The sequence below is a fragment of the Euleptes europaea genome, chromosome 10, assembly GCF_029931775.1.
Source record: "Euleptes europaea isolate rEulEur1 chromosome 10, rEulEur1.hap1, whole genome shotgun sequence".
Lineage (NCBI taxonomy): Eukaryota > Metazoa > Chordata > Lepidosauria > Squamata > Sphaerodactylidae > Euleptes > Euleptes europaea.
The window spans coordinates 78308247-78332323 of NC_079321.1; the positions used below are offsets into that span (position 1 = coordinate 78308247).

Here is a 24077-nt window from a genome sequence, read left to right on the forward strand (position 1 = left end):
CATAAATAAACTGTTTTTATTAAACAATAATATCACTGCTACCACATATGAACAAATCTTTTCATTTACAATAGATGTCAAACTGTATCACATTAAAAAAAGATCCACGAGACCAGAAAAATAAAACGTGAAAAAGTAGTACTACAAATCTAAATTAAAGTTCAGTTATTGCTAAAATTCAATAGCCAGGTAGCAAAATACAACAGTAATAAAGGCCCCAGAAATAAAACTCTTAAATATACACATTTTATACATAATTACACTTCAGAAGTTGGGAGCTCATACGAAAGAGGCCTATTCATTCAGCCGATTTATTGTCCTCAATGGGCGTAGAGGCGGTGGTGTCATTTGGGCCTCCACATCGTGTCCTGGTGTTCAGGAAGGCTGTCGGAGAAGGTTACAGTTGGCATAATCAAAATCTGGCCCCACAAGCTTCAGAGTCTAAACTAGCCTGCTAGTCAATGGGATTTTAACATATTCTTGCTAAAATACACTGAGGATCCACAGGAAAAAATGTCAGTAGAACAAGAAAAGTGAACAACACTAAACTATTAAAAGTGAACAGTACTAAACAATAGTACCATTGACTAGAAAAGTGAGGAACAAATAAGGAAAATGAGAACCACTGGCATTAAAAAGATCAGCTATTCAGACATCCACTGATTCTGATCCTTTGATCAGAAAAGTGGCAGAACATAAATGTGCAGAAGTCAGCAAGGAATGTAGTGGAAGTTATGGAAGTTATGCTGAATGCACTGTTGCTCTTCAAAAGGGACTCATGTTGGGCCAACTTTCATTTTGGATAACACTGGACTTCCTTGGCACTGGGGTTGCCAGCTACGGGTTGGGAAATACCTAGAGATTTCTGGGGCGAAGCCTAAGAGGGACGGGGTTTGGGGAGGAGAGGGACTTCAATGTCATTGAGTCCAACTGCCAAAGCAGCCATTTTCTCCATGTGAACTGGTCTCTATCAGCTGGAGATCAGTTGTAATAGCAGGAGATCTCCAGCTAGTATCTGGAGGTTGGCTGGCAACCCTACTTGGCACAAAAGACACGTTTGAAGCCCCATTTTACTGAGACGCTGGCAAAGCAACATTAACTGGCACCTGAGTAGGCTGAGGTGCTGGAGACACGTTGCTTATAGGCTGCTGAGAGACGGATGCCGATTCCATTTTGCTGATATGCATGAATCGCAGACGAAGTTTCAAAGCAGGTCTCAAGTTGCAAATGATTTTCTCAACCTTTAACAAAAGCCAAGGTTAAAAGGTTAGAGCAAAATACAGATCATGCAAAAATTGATTTATAGCTAATATTACTAGTAGTTTAATTTCACCCTGTTTTTTGTTGAAGGCTCTGGAAGGGCTACAAAATAAAATAATTTTTTAAAATTCAGCAATATAAGTTCATTGCCAATGATTTGCTGAAAATGTTTAGTCTTGTTATTCTGCATGATTTCCATACTTAATCTAAATAGGGGGGGAATCCCCAAAATTTCCCAGCAAAACACCCCAATATAATCCAGAATTCCCACTTGCTTCTAAATACCTACCTCACATACGCTACAGCCCCTCCCCTCCTCCCCTCTAGCTCAGGGTCCCCAGTGGGTGCCTGGGGGGCACCATGGCGCCCACCAACACCTACCCTGGAGCCTTGCAAGTGTTTTGAGAGAGCGGGTGGGGGTCACGTAGGCTCTTGCCCTGTGGGGCTTCTGATTTGCCCAATGGGGCTTCTGATTGGCTATGCAGATTAAGGGGGTTACCACATTATGTATTCCCAGCGATGTATTAAGAGTTTGAAACTGTTATAAAAAATACTGTTCGCACTTTGTTTGGCCCCTTTAGCTGTGAAGACGTCTTCCAACCATTTTTTAGCCGTGCCATCCAAAAACCCTTTTAAAGCGATGTTTTTTATAACATTTCCAAACTCTTAATACATTGCTGGGAATACCTAGTGCAGTAACAACCAACGATAATGTTTCAGCAGCAGCCGCCACTATAGTGTTGGCTTTATTCTCTCTCTGATTCTTCTTTTCCCAGTTTGTTTAAAATTCACTCCTCTTGTCCTCTGCACTCGGGCATCCTGTGTGTGTGTGTGTGGTTGGCTCCGTCTCCCTGAGCTCCCATTCTGTGGCGGCACCCACCTCCCCGGTGTCAGAATTCCAAAGGTGCCCACAGGCTCAAAAAGGCTTCTGGTTTGTTCTCCCATCAGTAACCATTTTTTCCTTTCAACTTTCAGAGTATTTTAGATAGCTATATCAACATGGAGTTCCGGTGAATGTTTTTTTAACTGAACAGGCCTCAAGTTAAAGATTTCCCATGTTTCTATGGCATCCCCAGACAACTTAGGGTCATGTAGGAATTGTCGGCTACTTCTGTTAAACTTCACCAGGGATGTGTATCCCCAAATCAACTGTGAGTTAAAGGCTTCCCTGGTAGAAATAGCTGAGAAAACAGGTAGAGGCAACAGGTAGAGGCAACAGAGTAAGCAACTTTTCTCTCAGTGGTGCCTCTAAGAGGCCATCTACTTGTCGTCGTCGTCATCGTCCCCCCGGTGCCTTTTTAAGTACCAAATGTTTTTTAAATGGCATGTTGTCTGGCCCAACTCTACCATATTTAGGGTGCCATTTTGGTTCATAGTTATGGAGACGCAAAAATGCATGGCTAAACTACAACAATGCAGCATGAAACTAAAATTATCTACTGACAGCCCACCTCATTTCCTAATTGTCTATCCGCATCATGAAAAAGCTTACATGGCTATTTAAGCTTTTCCTTGAGTAAAGATGGGGTAAACTATGGGGTCCTGAAAGATGCCTAGGAGGGTCATCCATTAGAGTCTTCTGTTGATGTCTAATAATGCTGATAAAAGAACTGGTTTCTCTCAAGTGAGGTTTATCATTCACTTACTTGGTCTTTTACGCTGTCGCCAGTAAACATGTATTTCACATGATAGAGAAAATCACATATGGGATCCATGTAGTTGAGATGAGTATTACACTGGTCTACCTCCAGGAGCATTTCATAAAAAGCTACTCCAATCTATTGTCACAAAATAAATGCAATTTAAACTGAAATAGCCAGGAAAATAATATTATATATTTTATTACCTTTTAAAAACGTTTCTGACATTTTTTCTTATCATAGACCCTCACCCCAAAAAAGAAGGGGCAAAAAGAAAATTGTTCAGGAAGTATAAATGGCAAGGGGGGGGTAGTGTCTGAATTTACCAAGTCCCTTTTCACAGCAGCCTGCTGGGCCATCTGGGTCAGTGGATTCCCCCAGGCAAAGCAGAGGACTGCAGTGAAAGTATGAAGTTACTCCCAAAGCACCCCAGCAAATGGAAAAGGAAGTTAGGATTCATGCCTAATCTATTGGTGCCATTATCCGAATCTGCATGCTTCTTTTAGGACCATCTGTATCCCAAATAAGATCTTATGTAGAAGGTATGAGACCCAGTCACGGATTCAAAGCCATCTCAGAGGTTTCGGAGTACAAAATGGAATTTGGTGATAGTAATTCTCACTTCCAGCAGCAGAACATTAGGACAATAAGGAACTTTCATCCTTCAAAGAGGATTTAAGAGGTAACTCTGCTTTGGATTGCATTGTTAAGCACCTTCTTATTTCTCTATCTGTCCAGTTGGCCACAAAAAGCAGAGACATTCCCAGGCAGTTTCTTCATAACCATGCTTAAAGCTAGTTTTGTTTTTTTATGTACTGCATAGCACAATTTTATGACCTCCAAAATATCCTAGAGAGTATATTTTTAAACTTATTCATCGTGCTTAAAAAAATAAGTTTGCCAGCAGAGGCCTTGGGAAATCTTTTTACAAGTAATAATTTAGTGTTTTGATTAAGAGAAAAAGTTGAAACTCCAAACACTGACCACAAATCAAGGTTCTCATAAAGTTACTTAGCTATGTCATACATGTATTCACATGGGCTATGTTAATGGTATGAACATACTTCAAAACTCACAGTGCCTAACTTCATTGTAAAAGGCTGAAACAAGATAAGAAGCAAGAGTTCTGCTATCAGTATCTCTAAATAGCACTCCTACTTGGTAACCTGAGAAGGGTTCTATGGGAGCCTGATGTTCAGTCTTTCCCTCCGTGCCACTTCCACAGTTTAAATTCTCCCCAAGCTACAATGAGTTCTGGCATGGGAAAAGACTTCTATATAGCTAACTGCAGTTTGGAGGGCAATTTAAATCACTGAAGAGGCATGGGTGGAAAAGGTTATATATTTGGGAAAGAGATGCCAAATGCAACTTTACTGGACCAATTCTGTTGGCAGGATAGAAAAACAAGCTTGCAGTTTGTTCAGAGCTCCTCTTCCGACAGGAAGCATTCCACACAATTCAAAGTCTTGCTCTCCTTCCAATGAACAGCTGGGAGTGCTCTTGTAATAACATACCTCTAACATACATCTTGTCCTCTCTTGATTGAACCGCTGTAGAAATGGGCCAACAAGATGATAAACGTAGAGTAACTGGAATTCAGTCTTGACTATTGGTATCAGTACTTCAGTGAGAAACCTGTTGTATTACAGAAACTAGAGTAAATAATCACACTTCCATCAATAGAAGGCTCTACCTGCTTATTTGTGCCCTTCGTGAAGGCACATCCCTCAGAGTCAGATGGAACAGAAAGGGACAACTAACTGAAGCTATCAGTACATCCAGGGGTGTCAGACAGGAGTCTATTAGCTCCAATGATTAATGATATGGTAAAGGATCAAAATTTACATCCACCTAAATTTGCCCATTGCCAGGTTTCAATGTTATTATACGCAAATGATGCCGTTATTCTTTCAAGAACACCGGTGGGGCTTAGGAGGGCATTGGCCAAATTTGCAATTTACTGTAAGAATCAGGAGCTAAATGTAAATTATCAGAAAACCAAAATAATGGCTTTTGGCAGAGGTCATAACCTCATGAACTGGTCTATTAATGGACATAAGGTGGAGCAAGTTAGTAATTTCAAGTACCTAGGAATGGTAATCCAATCAAATGGCATCAAAAACACGCATAGCAGTTATGTGGCTGGGCTAGGTAGCAGATCTGCATACAGCATTCTGAAGTTTTATCGCACCAAAGATGGATTTATTGTCCCAGTGGCACTCAAACTGTACCATGCAAAAACTCTGGCACGGCTCTTACATGGCTCTTTTTTAGGACAAGCTTCTTCTTGTTTTGTTCCCCTAGAGCGAACTCAAACAAAATTCTTAGGAGCATTGCTACAGGTGCCTAACTGTATTTCTAACTCCATGGTGAGACTGGAGACTGGCCACATAAGAGTAGAGGCTAGGGGTCGTTTTACTGTCGATCTACTTATGGCTTAAATTGAACTTTTGACCCTGTGGACTTCTACCATTGATTCTAGAGGATAACTACCCATCAAGCTGGCTTGAGACCGTTAGAAACAAAATAGAACATCTTGGTTTTTCCCCAGAGAATCTGAGGGCTTTAGGTTATGATAGAGCAAGACAAGCAGTAAAACAAAGAATAACAGACACCAAAAGGCAATTTGATCTAGCTAGAGCACCTTTTTTTAGGATATCGACCAAAACCAAGTACATCCCTTGCCCAGCGATATACCTTTCGATGTTAGAAGGGAATACTACTAGGAGAGCATTTACTCTGGCTCAATGTTCGGCTCTGCCCTCTGCAGTATTAGAAGGAAAATTCAAAAAGACTCCCTTCTTACAAGGGCTCTATCCCTGCAACAGCGGTGAACCAGAAACCCTGGAACGTGTCCTTCTTAGGTGTGGTTACTCTAGGGAGGACAGGGAGAAGATTCTTGGCCCTCTTTTAAGAAAGAGCACTGGTTATCCTGAATTTGTTAAAGTTAACATCCTTCTCAAGGATGAATTTTCTCAGGTAACAAAGTTAGTGACCAAGTTTTGTAGAATAGTATCTAATTATAGGAAATCTAAATAGAAATGGAAACTGTAAAGTGGATTGATTGTTTAATTTTATATTGCCGACCAGTTTTTAAAGAGTAATATTTTGTATAGTGTTTTAACCAAAAGGCATTGTTTTATACTGTCAGTTTGGGTAAGGCAATGTACCTGCACACATTTTATATTTGGTCTAAGGACCGTAAAATTGAACAAAAAAATTGAATCACACTATAAACCAAAATTAATACGACGCTCTTCATTTTATATCCTGAAGGCATCCAATTTCTGGCAGGAGTCCCCATATATACAAATAATCATCATCACAAATGTAAGGGAGGATATTTACCTATTTGTTGTGCCCTGTGTTTAAGACATGACACATATTATGTAGATGAAAGTAATACAGATAACAAAGAATACCCACTATACATACTTTGGAATGAGGGAAAGTTGGCCAATGCTGGAATGGTGCCAGACAGCATGCGCCAATGCCAGTGTGTAGCTGCAGTACATCTCCGAGTAAGACTGGTGGCAAGCTGTGAAGTCAAAGAGCTGGAATGGGTAACCGACCCATTCAGTCTCTGAGGTCAAGCTAGGACTGTTGACAACACTCACAATCTGTTCATGGAGGACGATCCAGTAGGGCTCCTGCAAAATAAAACCACCCCACCACAAATTATTAGCGTAAGTTTACTTGGGAAATTCAACTACATAGACAAACATCAAGCATACAACGTGACTTCAGCCCATCACCTTAATAATGGATCGGGTAAAATGGCTAGGTATCTAGATAACCTAGAGATACCTTCTCAACGCCGCGCTTTTCTATTAGCTAGGGTTAACGCATTCCCATCTAGGATGCTCTTAGGCTGATACCTTCAGATCCCTAGACATGAACGCCTATGCACATCCGGTTTAAATTTGTTGGATACAATCGACCACATCCTTTTAGATTGCCCCTTCTATGTGACTCTGCGGGATAAACTGCTATTTACTTTGCTCCAGTACAAGAGATACAGGAGTAACGAAGTGAAATGCAAATTTCTTTTGAGTGATCATGATCCTAAAATTACGGCTACCGTGGCTGCATTTCTTACAGGAGTTCTTAAAGAACATGAAAAGTTTTATTAACCCGACTTGTAACTTATATGTATTGCCCTTTGGAGGTATATTGTTGTTGTTGTTTTATCTCTGTCTTTTGGTATGCCAATAAAGGTTAATGAAATGAAATGAAATGACTCCAGCCCATCATGAAACTGAGCACCAGTTGTTAATTATAAAAGCTGCATGGTTACCAGTCTCTCAAGGTGTTGTCCCTCACAGCTCTAATAACACAGGAATGGAAAAGACACCAGATTAGAGGGCAATAATCTGGGAAGAACATGCTGGCATCAGACAGCAAATGGGAAATAGGGTAGTGTTAGTGTAATTTCACCCACACAATCTCTCCTCTCCCTTGTGGTTACTATATAACAGAGTTGCACTTACCTGTAACTGCTGTTCATTGATGTCTTCGGTGCAGACACACATTTGGGACTGCGCCTGCGCGCAGGCCTACCGCCGGAAACTTTATTAGCCTTAAGCCTCAAACTGGGGATGCCCCTCCCACCGCAGGCGGGGTCGGCCTTCGCGCCGAAACGCCCGCTTGCTCCTGGGCGGGGCATCCCCTCCCCTCCTCAGTTCCTTGCCCGCCGCCGACCAAGACCAATGGCAGGTAAGCAATATGTTAACATACTGTAATTACTTTTATTTTCTTTTAGGTCGACAGCAGGGTCGGAAGGGAGGGATGTGTGTCTGCACCAAAGACATCAATGAACAGCAGTTACAGGTAAGTGCAACTCTGTTTTCATCTTCTGTCTTCGGTGCAGTCCCACATGTGGGATTCTAGCAAGCTTACCCATCAGGAGGTGGGGTCGACTAGGAGAAAAGTGTCTGGAGGACTGCTCTGCCAACTGCTGCATCCTTTCTGGCCTGCAGATCCAGCGCATAGTGTCTCACGAACGTGTCCTCTGATGACCACGTCGCCGCTCTACAGATGTCGCCAATCGGGATCCTTCTGTGGAGAGCAGTGGAAGAGCCCTGTGCCCTAGTGGAGTGAACCCTAATCTCTAGGGGACATGGTACCTTTGCTTGCTTGTAGGCTGTCAGATAGGGCTTCTGACAGCTCTGTTCCCAAACAAGATGGTTTCCCCGCGAACAAGATGGAGTTCTCCATGCACTTCTTTCCCCCCGTTTTGCACACGAGCTTCGGCCAGGGATTTACAATTGTATTGGGACCCGCCTGTGTAAATTTCCGATCTGATATCGGGTCCCGTGCACAAAGCCGAGAGCTCGGCCATCTCCTCCACTGATTGCTTACAATTGTTTCTGTTCAGTTTTTACTTAAGTCGTTACCGGCAAGAAACGACTACATTGTCTCTTTGTTCCTGTAACCCTATTGTATCAGCCCTATATATGTATCCATACTCCCTCAGTCATGTATTCCAGCCTTGCTCGTCTCTCTACTGAAATCACTGACTTTCGGAATAAATCCTTGAATCGCTGCTGTCTGGATTTGAGTTCTATTGCCTGAAACGCCGTGCATTTGCTGAAGCCTGACATAGGCGATCCTAATCGCCGAGACTGAGCGGATGCTGGTTTCCTTTTCTTGGGTCCCTGGTAGCAAACAAAAAGTGAACTAGACTTTCTAAAGTGCTTAGTTCGTTCAATGTAATAAAGAATGGCACGCTTCAAATCAAGAGTGTGGAGTGTCTTTTCTGCCTGGGAGGTAGGATTGGGAAAAAAGACTGGCAAGACTAAGTCTTGTGCTAGGTGAAAAGTGAAGATAACCTTGGGTTTAAACCTAATACTGGGGTGGAGAACTACTTTCTTATTACAGACCTTGAGAAAAGGGCTGTCAATACGTAGAGCTGCTAGCTCTCCCACTCTTCTAGTTGATGTAACTGCCACCAAAAAGGCCACCTTTGCTGACAACACGGAAAGATGGGCATGAACCAAGGGTTCGAAAGGACCCAACATGAGTTTTGCAAGGACCAAAGGTAGTGACCACTGGGGTGCTAACCTGGGGTTTGGTGGAAACAGATTGTTAAGGCCCTTTAGAAAACGCTTGGACAGGGGGTGGGAAAAACCCGTATACCCCTCTACCCTGTCATGAAAGGCTGAAATCGATGCAAGGTGTACACGCACCGATGAGACTGACAGGCCTCTCTTGGTTAAGTACGTAACGTACAGCCCGTAATTCCAGAAAATTAATGTGTAGGGATGCCTCTCTAGAGTTCCACCTGCCTTGAATGGAACGATTACCACAGTGACCTCCCCAACCCTCCATGGAGGCATCCGTAGTGAGAGTAAAATCTGGGCTCCAGTATCCGAGGGGAACACCTTTTAGGAGGTTGGGTTCAGAGAGCCACCACTGTAGTGATCTCAGAATGGCCCTAGGGACAGACAGTCTATGCCACTTGGAATGGCGGGAAATGTCGTAAGCCCTAATATACCAATTTTGCAATTCTCTCATTTGTAACCTAGCAAACGGAGTGACTGCTGTGGTTGAAGCCATAAGCCCTAACAATCTTTGTATGGAGACCACTGGTTGGTGTCTACACCTCAGGAAATGGTGGATAAGACCCTTGATTGAAACCACCCTTTCGATAGGGAGGAACGCTCTTCCAGCGTTGACACCGCACCAATAAATTATGCCTTGGGGGAAGGGTTCAATTTTGATGTTTTTAAATTGACCCTCAGGCCAAGCTTGTCACAGGTGGATAGGACAAGCTGCAGATTGGCAGAGAGTGTATCTGGGTTGGTGGCTGTGAGTAGCCAGTCATCGAGATAGGGATAGATGCTACAACCCTGATCTCTGAAGAAGGACATCATAACTGCCATGCACTTAGTGAAAACTCTGGGAGCTGTGGCAAGGCCGAATGGGAGGACTGAATACTGGAAGAATTCTGACCCATAACGAAACATAAGGAAACATCGATGGTCTGGATGGATGGACACATGAAAGTAGGCATCTTTAAGGTCCAAGACTGCAAACCATGTGTTGGGTGTGATGAGTTCCATAACAGAGGTTAGGGAGACAATCCTGAACTTTGAAACTCTCAAACATTTATTTAGAAATCTGAGATCAATGATGGGTCTGGAACCCCCATCTTTTTTGTCAACCATGAAAATCCTAGAAAAGAAACCAGAACAAGGGGGATTAACCTTTTGAACAGCACCCTTTAGGAGGAGTTTTTTTAGTTGGGGTGCAAAATCCGGAAAGGGGTTATCTCCTGCCGAACTGGCGGGAGAGCAAACAGGGACAAATTTGAATTCCAAGCGGTAGCCCTCAGAAATAACCCTGAGGACCCAAGCGTCTGAACAAATGGCCTGCCAGGCCCCATAAAACTTTGCCAACCTATTTAAGAACGGTAAATCTTCTAGGACTGTGGAACTAGTCAGAACTTTTGGGAGGACTGTCTTTGGTCCTTTTGCTGAACGTTGGGAGCTGGTCGTTGCTTAAAGCTATGTTTTGGTTGAGCCTGTTGGCTGTGATGCTGGAATTTCCCTTGTTGAGGATATGGTTGGAACCTCTGGTATCGTTGATATCTGTTAAACGAGGGGTCGAAGTTCTGTTGACGGTACTGCGGCTTGTCTCGTTGTTGTTGGAATGGGTGGGCCACTCCCAGGGATCTCGCTGTTTGGCGATCCTTCTTTAAATTTGTGAGGAACTCGGTGGTGGTGGTGGAGGCGAAGAGAGTGTCCCCTTCGAAGGGAAGGTCTTCAATGTGTGACCTTGTATCCAATGGGAGGGCCGTAGTAGGAAGCCACGAATGGAGTCTCAGGGTGACTGCCGAGGCCATCGTTCTGGCTGCGATGTCGGCAGCGTGCTTGCCAGCATTAATTTCTTGCCTTGACAGGCGGGTGGCCTCCGCTTGAATTAAATGTAAGGCGTTTCTAGACTCCTCAGGAAGCAGTTCAATGTGAGGGGCTGCCTTCTTCCACAGGAAGAGTTGATATCCCCCCATGATTGTTTGATAGTTAGCGACGCGGAAGCTTAGGGCTGATGAGTTGTAGGTTCTTCTGCCTAACTGGTCTAACCGTTTGCTTTCCTTGTCTGCGGGTGTCGAGTGTGGGCCCTGTCTCTGTCTGAATTGCATCTCAGTAGTCATGATAGAGGAGGGAGGAGGATGAATCGTGAGAAATTCTGCCGACTCAGGCTTTATTCTACAGAGATTCTCAATCTTCTTAGATGATGCAGGGGTGGATGCAGGTTTCTTCCAGACCGATTTGGCAACTTCTGAGAGCCCCTCTAAGATAGGAAAGGCAGCAATACCTGGGGCATCAGGGTATAGACGACTGAGTATTTTGTCTTTAGGCTTGTTATCGGCTGTTGAGATGTTGATATCAAGGGCTTCAGCCATCCTTATCATTTGTTCTGTCCTCAGCTTCAAGTCCTCTGAAGGGGATATAGCATCTGTGTCTCCCACCAGTTCATCTGGTGAGGGTTCCGAAACTCCTTCAGAGCTCTCAACTGAGTCTCTGGTTTCCGAGCCCTCTTGTTCTGAATCCCCTCTGGGAGTCCGCTGGGTCAGCGGGGTGAAGGGGGAAGGGAGTTGAGGTGTCTTCAGGACTACTGGCTGTGAGGGTCTCTGTCTATGTGTCTCTGCTTTCCATCACCAGCTTTTGCTTTGTTATCAGTGAACTCGTAAAAGCAGTTCACACCTTCTGGTCTCAGGCGCCAGGCCTGATTGCCCCTAGTATCTTCCCCCCCGCTGTTCTTCCTGTCAGTACTCCCTCAGGCCGATGCGGCCTTGGAAGTGTGATAGCTTCACCAGACTTCCTGGGACTCGTCTGATGTTTTGTATTATGCCAAGCTTGTAACTTCCCATAACAATAAGTGTGAACCCCAGTGCCCCAGTGCCCTGGAGTCAATATATTCTGTAAACCCGAATAGCCCCTCACTTGCAGCTTTCTACCTGTGCCTGTCTCATCTCCTGATGTCTTCAATAAATCCTTTGTTTCTTTATCAACGTCTGAACATTTGATTTGGAGAAGTAAACTCAGAGAGAGGGGATCTCTCACATTAAGCTGCAAGTCCTTGCCTCTCGGACTGCTGCTGTACCTTCTGGGACAGAATGCAAGGCGACGAGGAAAACACCCCTACTACCCCTGACGCACCGAATGAACCGGTGGTGCCGGAGAAACCGGACCCCAAGGAGGAGGGTGCCAAGCCAAAGAAGCCTAGGGATCCCATCCCCGACCAAGGCCGGGACGGACGTCCCCGAGGACTTTTTAACAATTGGCTGGACTCCCCCAAGGGTTGGTCTCTCTCCCGAACCGCGGCGAAGGATCGCCGGTTGGCCTTCCCCAGCACGGGACTCGAAGGGGACCCGGCACGCAAGGAGGCCCTGATGGAGGAAGAACGCAAGCAGTGGCAGGAGGATCGCCAAGCTATGCAGGAACAGATGGAAACCATGCAGCGGGTGATGGGTGAGATGGCAGCGGCCCTGGACGCGCTGAAAGTGCAACCGCCCGCCGGCAATCTCCCGGACGGAGCACCGGCAGCCCCTCCCGCGCCTCCTAGCCTCCCGTCCCGTCGGGACCTGAAAGTCACGTATGACGGTTCAGGGGACCAGTTGACCTTTTTCATGGTCCAAGTGGACATTTTTATGCGAGAACAAGGCCGAACCTTCACCTCCGAGGAGTCCCGGGTGCAGTACGTGGCTTCCTTACTGCAAGGGGAGGCGGCCGCCTGGATGGTGTTGCAGTATGAACTCCGCTCGCCGGTGCTGCGAACCCTGGACGAGTTTATGGTAGCACTCCGAAACCGCTTTGAGGACCCGACTCTGGGAGAGCGGGCTAAAGCCTCCCTGATGCAACTGCGCCAAGGGACCAAGTCGGTGGCGCAGTATGCAAGTGAGTTCCAGTCACTGGCCAGCCGAATCCTGGACTGGAGTGAGGCCACTTTGGTACAGTGTTTCAGGGAGGGCCTCAACCCGGACCTCCAACATTGGGCCTTCATGCAAGGGAACCCCCCGGATGTGGAAGGTTGGGTTCGCCACGCTGCCGACATCGAGAATCGCAAACAACTTTTGACCTTGTCCAAACAACGCATTGGACGAGACCCGAGACCCCGGAGCGACCGGGGCCGAGACTTCCGACTGGGGGGCAGCGGGGGTCCCTCGGCTGCTGAACGCCGCAAGCGTTTTGAGACCGGTGTCTGCCTGACCTGCGGAGGTAAGGGACACTTTGCGTCACAGTGCCCCTCTCGTTCGGGCCGTCCCAACCCCCCACGCCAAGCCCCGCCTGAACCACAGAAGGCGACTGCCGAGGACCAGCCCCGCCGCAGGAGCGGACCGCCGGGCCGACGTTCCGGCGCACCCTCCGCTCTCCATGCGCGCCCCCAGGACGGAGTCTCCACTTCTACTGGCCCGACGGGGTCCCGGATTACAAGTACCACTTTTGATTCGGACGGGTCCCCGACCGCCACCACTCCTTCCCCCTCTTCCAGCGAGGAGGAAGAGTGGGAACAGCCGGCAAAAAACGCCGTCGGTCTGCTGTAGAGGGGGCTCCGCAGCAGACCGCCCCTGTTGTTGTGCAAGGAGCTCCACCGATGGTAAGCGCCCAAGAGGACAATGTATATGTGCGTGTTCGCCTTTCCCTACCAAAAGGGGGTCCCAGTTTAGAATTCCCCGCTTTGGTTGACTCGGGGTGTGCCCGCACCATGATTAGTGAGGACACAGCCAAGAAACTGGGAGTCCGGCGCAAGCGGCTTCCGGGACCCCTCCGCTTTTCCCAAATGGACGGGAGTGATTTTAAACGGGGCCCGGTGACCCACAGAACTGCAGCCGTGATTATGTCCGTGGGGGAACATTGGGAACGCTTGTATTTTACCATCGCCCCTATAGTAACCCCGGTGGTATTAGGGATGAACTGGCTACGGGGACACAACCCGTCCATCGACTGGGTTGAACGGGTGCTCTCGTTTCCCGAAAACCCCTGTAGTTCACATGACAAGGAACGGGTTGTCCGGTCTCCGGCCGCCGCCGTGGTAGGGTCTCCCCCCCCAGCCACCGTTCCTCCTCAACTGCCCACTGAATACTCGCAGTTTGCGGACGTCTTTGATGTTAGGGAATGTGACGAACTACCCCCCCACAGAGAGACGGACTGCGCCATCGAAATTGTGGGGGAAGGCAAACTGTCTAAAGGGAAGGTTTACCCCATGAGCCCTAGTGAAAAGGCGGTGTTACGGGACTATCTGGATGCCAACTTGGCGAGGGGTTTCATACGCCCTTCCAAGGCTCCTTATTCGGCCCCAGCCTTCTTTGTGAAGAAAAAGACGGGAGATTTAAGACTGTGCATTGACTTTCGTAGGCTAAACGCCGTCACCCAGTCTAACGCTTACCCTCTCCCTCTTATTCCCGACCTTCTAGCACAATTAAAGGAGGGCCGAATCTTCACCAAACTGGACTTAGTGGAAGCATACCACCGCATTCGCATTAAAGAAGGAGACGAACCCAAAACAGCCTTTTCCAGCTGTTTTGGAATGTTTGAATACCTAGTCATGCCTTTCGGACTTTCGGGGGCTCCCAGTGTGTTTATGCAATTAATTAATGAGGTTTTGCATGATTTGCTGTTTCGGGGGGTGGTGGTATTTCTCGATGACATCCTTATTTACTCTGAAACCATGGAAGAACATGTGCGCCTAGTGCGAGAAGTGCTCCAGCGGCTGTGGGAGCACAAACTATATGCTAAGGTGTCCAAATGTGAGTTCCACCAACCTTCCATTACATTTCTTGGGTACGGCTCTCACCGCCGCGGCCCGGGTTCGATTCCCGGTCAGGGAACCACCACCACCACCACCACCACCACCACCACCACCACCACCACCAGCCGGGGAGGCTGAGGCCGGCGGATCACGTGAGCTCAGGAGTTCTGGGCTGCAGCGGGCTGTGCCGATCGGGTGTCCGCACTAAGTCCGGCATCAATATGGCGGGCCGCGGGGAGCTGCGGCCCGCCAGGTTGCCCAAGGAGGGGTGAACCGGCCCAGGTCGGAGACGGAGCAGGTCAAAACTCCCGTGCCGATCAGTAGTGGGATCGCGCCTGTGAATAGCCGCTGCAGCGTAGCCTGGGCAAGACAGCGAGACACGGACTCTCCCACCACCACCACCACCACCCACCACCCCCACCCCCACCACCACCACCAAATGTGAGAGATCCCCTCTCTCTGAGTTTACTTCTCCAAATCAAATGTTCAGACGTTGATAAAGAAACAAAGGATTTATTGAAGACATCAGGAGATGAGACAGGCACAGGTAGAAAGCTGCAAGTGAGGGGCTATTCGGGTTTACAGAATATATTGACTCCAGGGCACTGGGGCACTGGGGTTCACACTTATTGTTATGGGAAGTTACAAGCTTGGCATAATACAAAACATCAGACGAGTCCCAGGAAGTCTGGTGAAGCTATCACACTTCCAAGGCCGCATCGGCCTGAGGGAGTACTGACAGGAAGAACAGCGGGGGAGAAGATACTAGGGGCAATCAGGCCTGGCGCCTGAGACCAGAAGGTGTGAACTGCTTTTACGAGTTCACTGATAACAAAGCAAAAGCTGGTGATGGAAAGCAGAGACACATAGACAGAGACCCTCACATTCTGCCCCCCTTAAGGCCCCCCTCCAGGGTTCTCGAGAGGGCGAGGCTTATCGGGATAAGCGAGGTGGAATTCTCGGATCAAGCGAGGGGCCGCCATGTGGGGTGCGGCCACCCACTCGTCGTGAGCGGACCCAAGGTTTTTCCACCGAACAAAGTAAAACAGTTTCCCTTTTTTCCATTTGGAATCTAAAACCTTGGATATTTCCAAATGGGTATCTCCCCCTACCACGGTAGGAATCTCGTGTGCGGGAGGGGGGTGGAACTGGGGAGCTGGCACATAAGGTTTGAGGAGGCTTATATGAAAGACTGGATGGACCCCCTTGAGGGTCTTTGGGAGTTCCAGTTCCACGGTAACCTCATTGATTACTCTGGTAATGGGGAAAGGTCCCACATAACGGTCGCTCAATTTTTTGCAGGGACGCAGAGAGCGGAGGTTTTTAGTGGACAGATAGACTTGCTCTCCCACCTTAAGCTCCCATCCCAGAGACCGGTGTTTGTCTGCCTGTTCCTTGTACTTGCTTTTTGCCCTCTCAAGATTCTTGAGCAGCCATGGCCAGGTAGATTTGACTACCTGAATCCACTCCTGAAGATCAGGGGTGGACTGGAGCTCTGGCGTGACGGGAGCGGAACCGAAAGGACCGAATTCCGTCCCGTATATTACTTGGAAGGGACTAAAGCCGGTAGAGGAATGAGGCGCATTGTTGTACGCATATTCGGCAAATGGCAGCAGGTCGACCCAGTCGTCCTGGTGGAAATTTACATAGCAGCGCAAATAACATTCTACCACCGCGTTTACTCGTTCCGTTTGACCATCCGTCTGGGGGTGATAGGCGGAAGAAAGGCCCTGTTCCTCCACCCCCATTAGCTTCAGGAAGGCTCGCCAAAATTTGGCAACAAACTGGACCCCCCGGTCGGAGAGGACCTTCCTCGGGATCGAGTGTAGCCTGAGGACGTGTGTGACGAACAGTTTAGCCAAGCCCTGGGCTGAAGGAAGACCTGCACATGGAACGAAACGGACCTCTTTTCCAAACAGGTCCATTTCGTTCCATGTGCAGGTCTTCCTTCAGCCCAGGGCTTGGCTAAACTGTTCGTCACACACGTCCTCAGGCTACACTCGATCCCGAGGAAGGTCCTCTCCGACCGGGGGGTCCAGTTTGTTGCCAAATTTTGGCAAGCCTTCCTGAAGCTAATGGGGGTGGAGGAACAGGGCCTTTCTTCCGCCTATCACCCCCAGACGGATGGTCAAACGGAACGAGTAAACGCGGTGGTAGAATGTTATTTGCGCTGCTATGTAAATTTCCACCAGGACGACTGGGTCGACCTGCTGCCATTTGCCGAATATGCGTACAACAATGCGCCTCATTCCTCTACCGGCTTTAGTCCCTTCCAAGTAATATACGGGACGGAATTCGGTCCTTTCGGTTCCGCTCCCGTCACGCCAGAGCTCCAGTCCACCCCTGATCTTCAGGAGTGGATTCAGGTAGTCAAATCTACCTGGCCATGGCTGCTCAAGAATCTTGAGAGGGCAAAAAGCAAGTACAAGGAACAGGCAGACAAACACCGGTCTCTGGGATGGGAGCTTAAGGTGGGAGAGCAAGTCTATCTGTCCACTAAAAACCTCCGCTCTCTGCGTCCCTGCAAAAAATTGAGCGACCGTTATGTGGGACCTTTCCCCATTACCAGAGTAATCAATGAGGTTACCGTGGAACTGGAACTCCCAAAGACCCTCAAGGGGGTCCATCCAGTCTTTCATATAAGCCTCCTCAAACCTTATGTGCCAGCTCCCCAGTTCCACCCCCCTCCCGCACACGAGATTCCTACCGTGGTAGGGGGAGATACCCATTTGGAAATATCCAAGGTTTTAGATTCCAAATGGAAAAAAGGGAAACTGTTTTACTTTGTTCGGTGGAAAAACCTTGGGTCCGCTCACGACGAGTGGGTGGCCGCACCCCACATGGCGGCCCCTCGCTTGATCCGAGAATTCCACCTCGCTTATCCCGATAAGCCTCGCCCTCTCGAGAACCCTGGAGGGGGGCCTTAAGGGGGGCAGAATGTGAGGGTCTCTGTCTATGTGTCTCTGCTTTCCATCACCAGCTTTTGCTTTGTTATCAGTGAACTCGTAAAAGCAGTTCACACCTTCTGGTCTCAGGCGCCAGGCCTGATTGCCCCTAGTATCTTCCCCCCCGCTGTTCTTCCTGTCAGTACTCCCTCAGGCCGATGCGGCCTTGGAAGTGTGATAGCTTCACCAGACTTCCTGGGACTCGTCTGATGTTTTGTATTATGCCAAGCTTGTAACTTCCCATAACAATAAGTGTGAACCCCAGTGCCCCAGTGCCCTGGAGTCAATATATTCTGTAAACCCGAATAGCCCCTCACTTGCAGCTTTCTACCTGTGCCTGTCTCATCTCCTGATGTCTTCAATAAATCCTTTGTTTCTTTATCAACGTCTGAACATTTGATTTGGAGAAGTAAACTCAGAGAGAGGGGATCTCTCACACTGGCTCTCCCTGGATAGACAGTTGTCTAAACCTGCAAAACTCAATCCAGTCTTTAACGAGCTCTGGTGAGATGATGGGTGTAGATGTAGAAGGAGCAGGTTGGAGAATCTGTTGTGGTACCGAGGGGGTCGGTAACAGGGATGCTGGATCCAACAGGCTCGGATCCGAGATGAGCAGAGGGTCCTCTAACGGCTCGAGTTCAATGTCAGAAAAAGACTGGAACGGAGAGCCCGAGTGGAGAGAGAGTTCTTGGTATTGGGGTCGGTACCAGCTGAGAAGGGTTCGGATCCGGGGTCTTAGACACTGGTGCGGTCTTCTTGCGTACCGAGTGGCTGGATCCGGAATGTTTCTCATGGTGCTTAGTCTTGTGTTTATGTTTTTTGGCCACGTGGGTTGGATCCGAGAGTGTCGGATCCGGAGACCTTGGGGCCGTGCTGGTACCGGGGGTCAGTACCGACCGTGTCGACTGCGCGTCTCCCGGAGTCCTGGAACCCGTCGAAAGGGAGGGCGTTGAAAGGGTTTTTTTCCAAAGTTCGGAGCTCAGCTGGTGCGCGCAAGCATTGCGAGACCGGGTAGAGAAGCCTTGGCATATCGAACATTTCGAAACGTTGTGCCCCTCGCCCAAGCAACTTAAACAAAGTTCATGCTGATCTGAGTGCGGCATCTTAGCAGAGCATTTTGTGCAGAGTTTGAATGGGGTCTTGGGGGCCATCGCAGTTCTCAGCACGGGGCCGAGGGGACCGTGAGTAAAAGAAGATTTTCCTTTCCCTTTTTAGGCTCTTCTTTAGATTGGAGGAAAAAAAGGGGGGGAGCTGGCTAGGCGGGGTACGCGCGGCTCTAAACGACTTACAGATGAAGCGAAAGAACGACGAGTCTGAGGTAAGGCGAAAAGCTCCGATCTAAGCGGCGGCAAAAAAGGAACTGAGGAGGGGAGGGGATGCCCCGCCCAGGAGCATGTGGGCGTTTCGACGCAAAGGCCGACCCCGCCTGCGGTGGGAGGGGCATCCCCAGTTTGAGGCTTAAGGCTAATAAAGTTTCCGGCGGTAGGCCTGCGCGCAGGTGCAGTCCCACATGTGGGGCTGCACCGAAGACAGAACATGAATCATGTTACAAAGGCAGCATAGAACAGAGTTGTTGGGGAACACCAATATGCCTACTGTATACTGAAAGAACTGGGCCTGGCATATTGAGGTTTCTACTGCATTTAGAAAGAATCCAGTGTTAATGCAGCAAGTAGCTCAATCTGCTTCAAATCAAAGGCTTTGTGTTATATTATTGCAACTGAGCAACTAAGGTGGTCTACCAATCTCCCATGATGAGTCTATGAAACTAGCACTTCACCTGTTCCAGCCACAACAATCTACATAAGCATCATTCCCCATTACAGAATTAGCATTTATATAGCACATATCCAACATGTCAGACATCTGTATACATTAATAATGTATACATAATACACCAGTATACATTAATACAAAACCGTAATACATTAATATGATTTTTAAAATGCCTATTTTTTCACAGACATTATGACAGACATATTCCCTATATAAGAAGTGCCCTACTGATCAATTCCAATTTACAACAATCCTTTACAAAAATATTCTCTTGAACAATTCAATTTGACACATTCTGAAGTAAAAAAAGTGAAATGCAAAAGCCCATATCCTCCCTACCCATATTTCCCTTTTATATTTGTTGGCATCTAATTTTATCCATTCTTTGCAACAACAGTACCAGATTACTTGTCTTTCAAATTAAAATCAAAACAACTTACAGGTAAGGCAGTGATAATCAGTCCAATTGCATTCATCCATGCTGTTATATTGTCTCTAGGAACTAATGGCTGACTGTAGGAACGGAGAAGAAAAAGGACTCATATTTCTTATACTTAATATGAGAAATTTACGTTAGAGATATGATAACGTTTTAGAAACAGTTAACCATTTTAGAAACAGCAACGTGTTAACCATTTTTAACATACACCTGTTTTTTTTTCTTCAGAAGAACTTCAACCTACCTCTTCAGCACAACATTCAGAAGAGCATTTCCTACATCCTTTCCTGGAACAGCCAATGCCATGAGTTCCACACAGGTAACGTGCAGTGCATGGGCAGCTGGGTTAGGAAACTCATTGAACCTCCAGTCACAGTTTGGGAATGGTGACTTGCCAGCCATCGGTGAGAGCGATTAAGGTAATCAACTGTGATATGAAATAGGAAGCAGCTGCCATTACTGGTCAAGCTACGGAGTTTACGGAGAACCGTGGTGGGGCACGTTAAGAGCATATGAATAGACTGAACTTGTTATGCTGCATGTTCAGGACATCTGTGCATGGCTCCTCTATGTGGATCTGAGCAAAACAGGATGCTAAAAGCTAGATTACATGGTGTCCTCTGATTTTTTCTCTTTCAGTCCCTTGAGCACCCTGGTACTATGGTGTAATGTAGAGAGGATGCATTTTCAAACCAATAATGATACATATTGTGCATTCTGAACATGCTTCCTAAACCCAAGATATTCTAAATCAGGGGTGTCGAACTCATTTGTTATGAGGGCCGGATATGACATGTCAATAGGTTGGGCCGGGCCATGTGTACCAAATAAATAAATAAATAAATACATTGATACCAAAAAAAATGTAATGCCAGGTACCAGAGATACGATCTTCATAGAAGATACAGGCAAAGTCAATTAATGATATTATTTTTGCTATTGTTTTAAGCATGTTTGTATTTTAAGTAAAAATTATATCATTAATTGGCTTTGCCTGTGTCTTCTGTACAGTTTCTATCTCTGGTCCCTGGCATTAAATTTGATCTGGACTGGGGTGGGTGGCTGGCTGGCTGGGAACAGAATTTGTGCTCTGAGACTGGAATGCCACATCGCAGAGTGGAATGACAGCCCATGGGAGTAGCAGAAGCATTCTGGGACTGTCATTCCAGTCCTAGAACACTTCTGCTACTCCAAGGGGCTGTCATTCCAATTGGGGGCTGTCATTTCATTCCTGAACACTTCTGCTACTCCCAGGGGCTGTCATTCCAATTGGGGGCTGTCATTCCAGTCCCAGAACACTTCTGCTACCCAGAGGCTGTCATTCCACTCTGCAACCTGTCCTTCCAGTCCCAGAGTAGTCCATTTGGGCCCAGAGACTTTAATGGAAAACCCATTCTGTATTTTCTTTGCAACTTTTTTGTGCTGTAATGTATTTCAACGGAGCCCATGCAAGTCATGTAAGTCCTGGATCCCATTATCTCCAGTGGACCTGAAAGTCTCTCCCAGTGTTTCCAGTGGGCAATCCTGTCATTCCTTTTAGTACATTCCCTTGTTTTTTTTAGGAATTGCATGGAGAATTAACATTTGGGATGTTCTTCCTGCCTATAGAGCAGCAGTGCAAGATTGCTGAGGCTTCAGGATAGGAGATCAGCATCTTGCTCACTTAGTCCTGACCCCCAGAAGTTGCCCTAGAGCTCCAGCTGCTGAGGTTTACACTTGGTGAGCAGGAAGCTGCTCATCTTGCTGCATAATTTGAGCACTGCAACGTAGGGAAGGAAATACATATTTAGGATGTTGGAGGAGAGTGTTACGGATACTGTGGACTGTCAAAAAAACAAAAACAAATAAGTGGGTTATAGATCAAATCAAGCAGGAACTGACCCTAGAAGCTAAAATTACTAAACTGAGGCTGTTGTGTTTTGGACACATTATGAGAAGTCAAGAGTCACAGGAAAAGACAATCATGCTAGGAAAAGTTGTAGGCAGCAAGAAAAGAGGAAGGGTGAAAACGCATGGTCGCTTTAGCCTCCTTTATTCCGTTTCAGCCAGGATTCAGCCAGGATCGAGCACATGCGTTTCGCCGAATGTGCGTTCGATCCTGGCTGAAACAGGGAATAAAGGAGGCTAAAGCGACCATGCATTTTCGCCCAAAGACCCCACAAGAGATGACTCAATCAAGGAAGCCACTTGCCCTCAATTTGCAAGACCTGAGCAAGGCTGTTAAGGATAGGATGTTGTGGGGAACATTGATTCATAGGGTCGCCATCAGCAGGAAGCAACTTCACAACACTTCACAAACACACACACATATACAGTCCCTCTGGGCTGGAGTGGGGAAGGAGTGAAGAACTTCAGTCCCCCTCACAGTCAAGCTCCACGTGGGACTTGGCTGGGGAAAGGAGTGAAGATTTTCAGTCCCCACCCCCCCAGTCAAGCTCCATGTGGGGCTTGGCTGGGTCAGGGAGGGAATGAAGACTGCGCTGTCTCCTGGCCAGGAGACAACACGATCTTCAGTCTCCCCCCCTCCCAGGCAAGCTCCACGTAGGGCTCAGCTGGGGCGAGGAGGGAATGAAGACTGTGCTGCCTCCCGGTGGGGAGATGGCACAATCTTCAGTCCCCCCCCCCCCAAGCTCAATGTGGGGCTTGGCTGAGGCAGGGAGGGAATGAAGATCGCGCTTCCTCCCGGCCAGGAGACAACACGATCTTTGGTCCCCCCACCCCTGGCAAGCGCCCCGTGGGGCTTGGCTGGGGCGGGAATGAAGATCGCACTGCCTCCTGGTGGGGAGACGGCACCATCTTCAGTTTCTGGGAAGCCCAGAAGGGGACAGCGGAAGGCAGCTGGTTGGCCCGGAGCAGCCCCAGGAAGCCCAGAAAGGGGCAGGGGAGTGGGGGCTGCCTGCCTCATGGGCCAGAGGGAAGCCCTCTGGGGGCCGCACCTGGCCTGGGGGCCGCAGGTTTGACACCCCTGTCTAAATGGCTTGTTAAGAAAATGATTTATCCCAAGGTCTTTTGGTTTATTAATTTTTTTGCAGCTTCACATTCTTAATGTCCTTTAGGCTAACAGTGATAGTAAAGATAAAAAACGTAAAGGTCCCCTGTGCAAGCATCGGGTCATTCCTGACCCATGGGGTGACGTCACATCTGGACATTTACTAGGCAGACTTTGTTCACGGGGTGGTTTGCCAGTGCCTTCCCCAGTCATCTTCCCTTTACCCCCAGCAAGCTGGGTACTCATTTCACCGACGTCAAAAGGATGGAAGGCTGAGTCAACCTTGAGCCGGCTACCTGAAACTGACTTCCGTCGGGATCGAACTTAAGTCGTGAGCAGAGCTTTTGACTGCAGTACTGCAGCTTAACACTCTGCGCCACGGGGCTCCTCACAGTGATAGTATGAACTGCTAAAAAGACAAAACTATGAATGGGTGGAGCACTTAAAAATGGCACCACAGCACAGCAAACTACAAATTACAGTGCAAACAGCTGTCTTGATGGTTTTCTGATATTTTACCTACAGTCACTTTTTTTTTAAAAAAAAGGATATTATCTACCAGCCTTGCAATCAGTTTGCAATAATAAATGTCATCAGGGGTCCACGGATTATCTTCTCGCATAGCGCATTTGAGGTAAATGTCACTCAAACACCATCCTAGTGGCCTATTATCCTTAAGGGAACCAATGATGGCATGCACCAGCTTCCGTTTGAGTTGTGGACGGTCCCAGAGATGTCCTTCATAGTAGTGAAGAGTATTGTATAGGTAGGTTACTGGACGATCTGCAAGGAGAGAACAGGGGTGTTGACAAACTCAATGCCAGGGTCAAGTACAGTCTGCACTGCAAAAATGATATCTATAAATTATGTACATTGGTCAAATTAGTATGATTTGATTTTGTACAATAGCTTATTCTGCAAGTTTTACTATTTATATTTGGTAGTTGTGGAAAGAAAAAATACCGTATACTGAAGCCTCCCACAATTACTGAAATCTTACATATAGCTTCAGAGATTTCATTTGACGTTGCCCATGAAGTATCTCTCAGAAACCGTAAGAACTAGAAACCTCAAGTATTTTTAGTAAAGATGTTCTCAGGAATCTGGATTCTTTTAATCAGTACTACATGCTACACTTTCTATGAACACTCCTAGTATTGTGAAATACATACAACCCTACTCTTAGCATTAACACAAGCTCAGAGGCTAGAGCCCCTTTGGAGATAAAATAAGTCAGAACATTTTATTTAATAAATAAAATAAAAATACTCAAG

At 47.3% G+C, this 24077-nt stretch overlaps 1 protein-coding gene across 3 annotated transcripts in view; it reads right to left on the reverse strand.

Moving 5' to 3' along the window:
* Positions 1–1057: 1057 nt before the first annotated feature.
* The window catches only part of MED23 (mediator complex subunit 23), an 82382-nt gene continuing 59362 nt past the window's right edge, over positions 1058–24077 (reverse strand). For all 3 annotated transcript variants that reach the window (XM_056856141.1, XM_056856140.1, XM_056856142.1), the window contains 7 exons: positions 23356–23586; positions 20059–20218; positions 19816–19888; positions 6336–6550; positions 4415–4535; positions 2907–3038; positions 1058–1241 (listed from right to left, as the gene is read on the reverse strand). In XM_056856141.1, coding sequence (XP_056712119.1) covers positions 1071–1241; positions 2907–3038; positions 4415–4535; positions 6336–6550; positions 19816–19888; positions 20059–20218; positions 23356–23586 — 1103 coding nt within the window. In that variant the 3' untranslated portion in view covers positions 1058–1070. The remainder of the gene's footprint in view (positions 1242–2906; positions 3039–4414; positions 4536–6335; positions 6551–19815; positions 19889–20058; positions 20219–23355; positions 23587–24077) is intronic.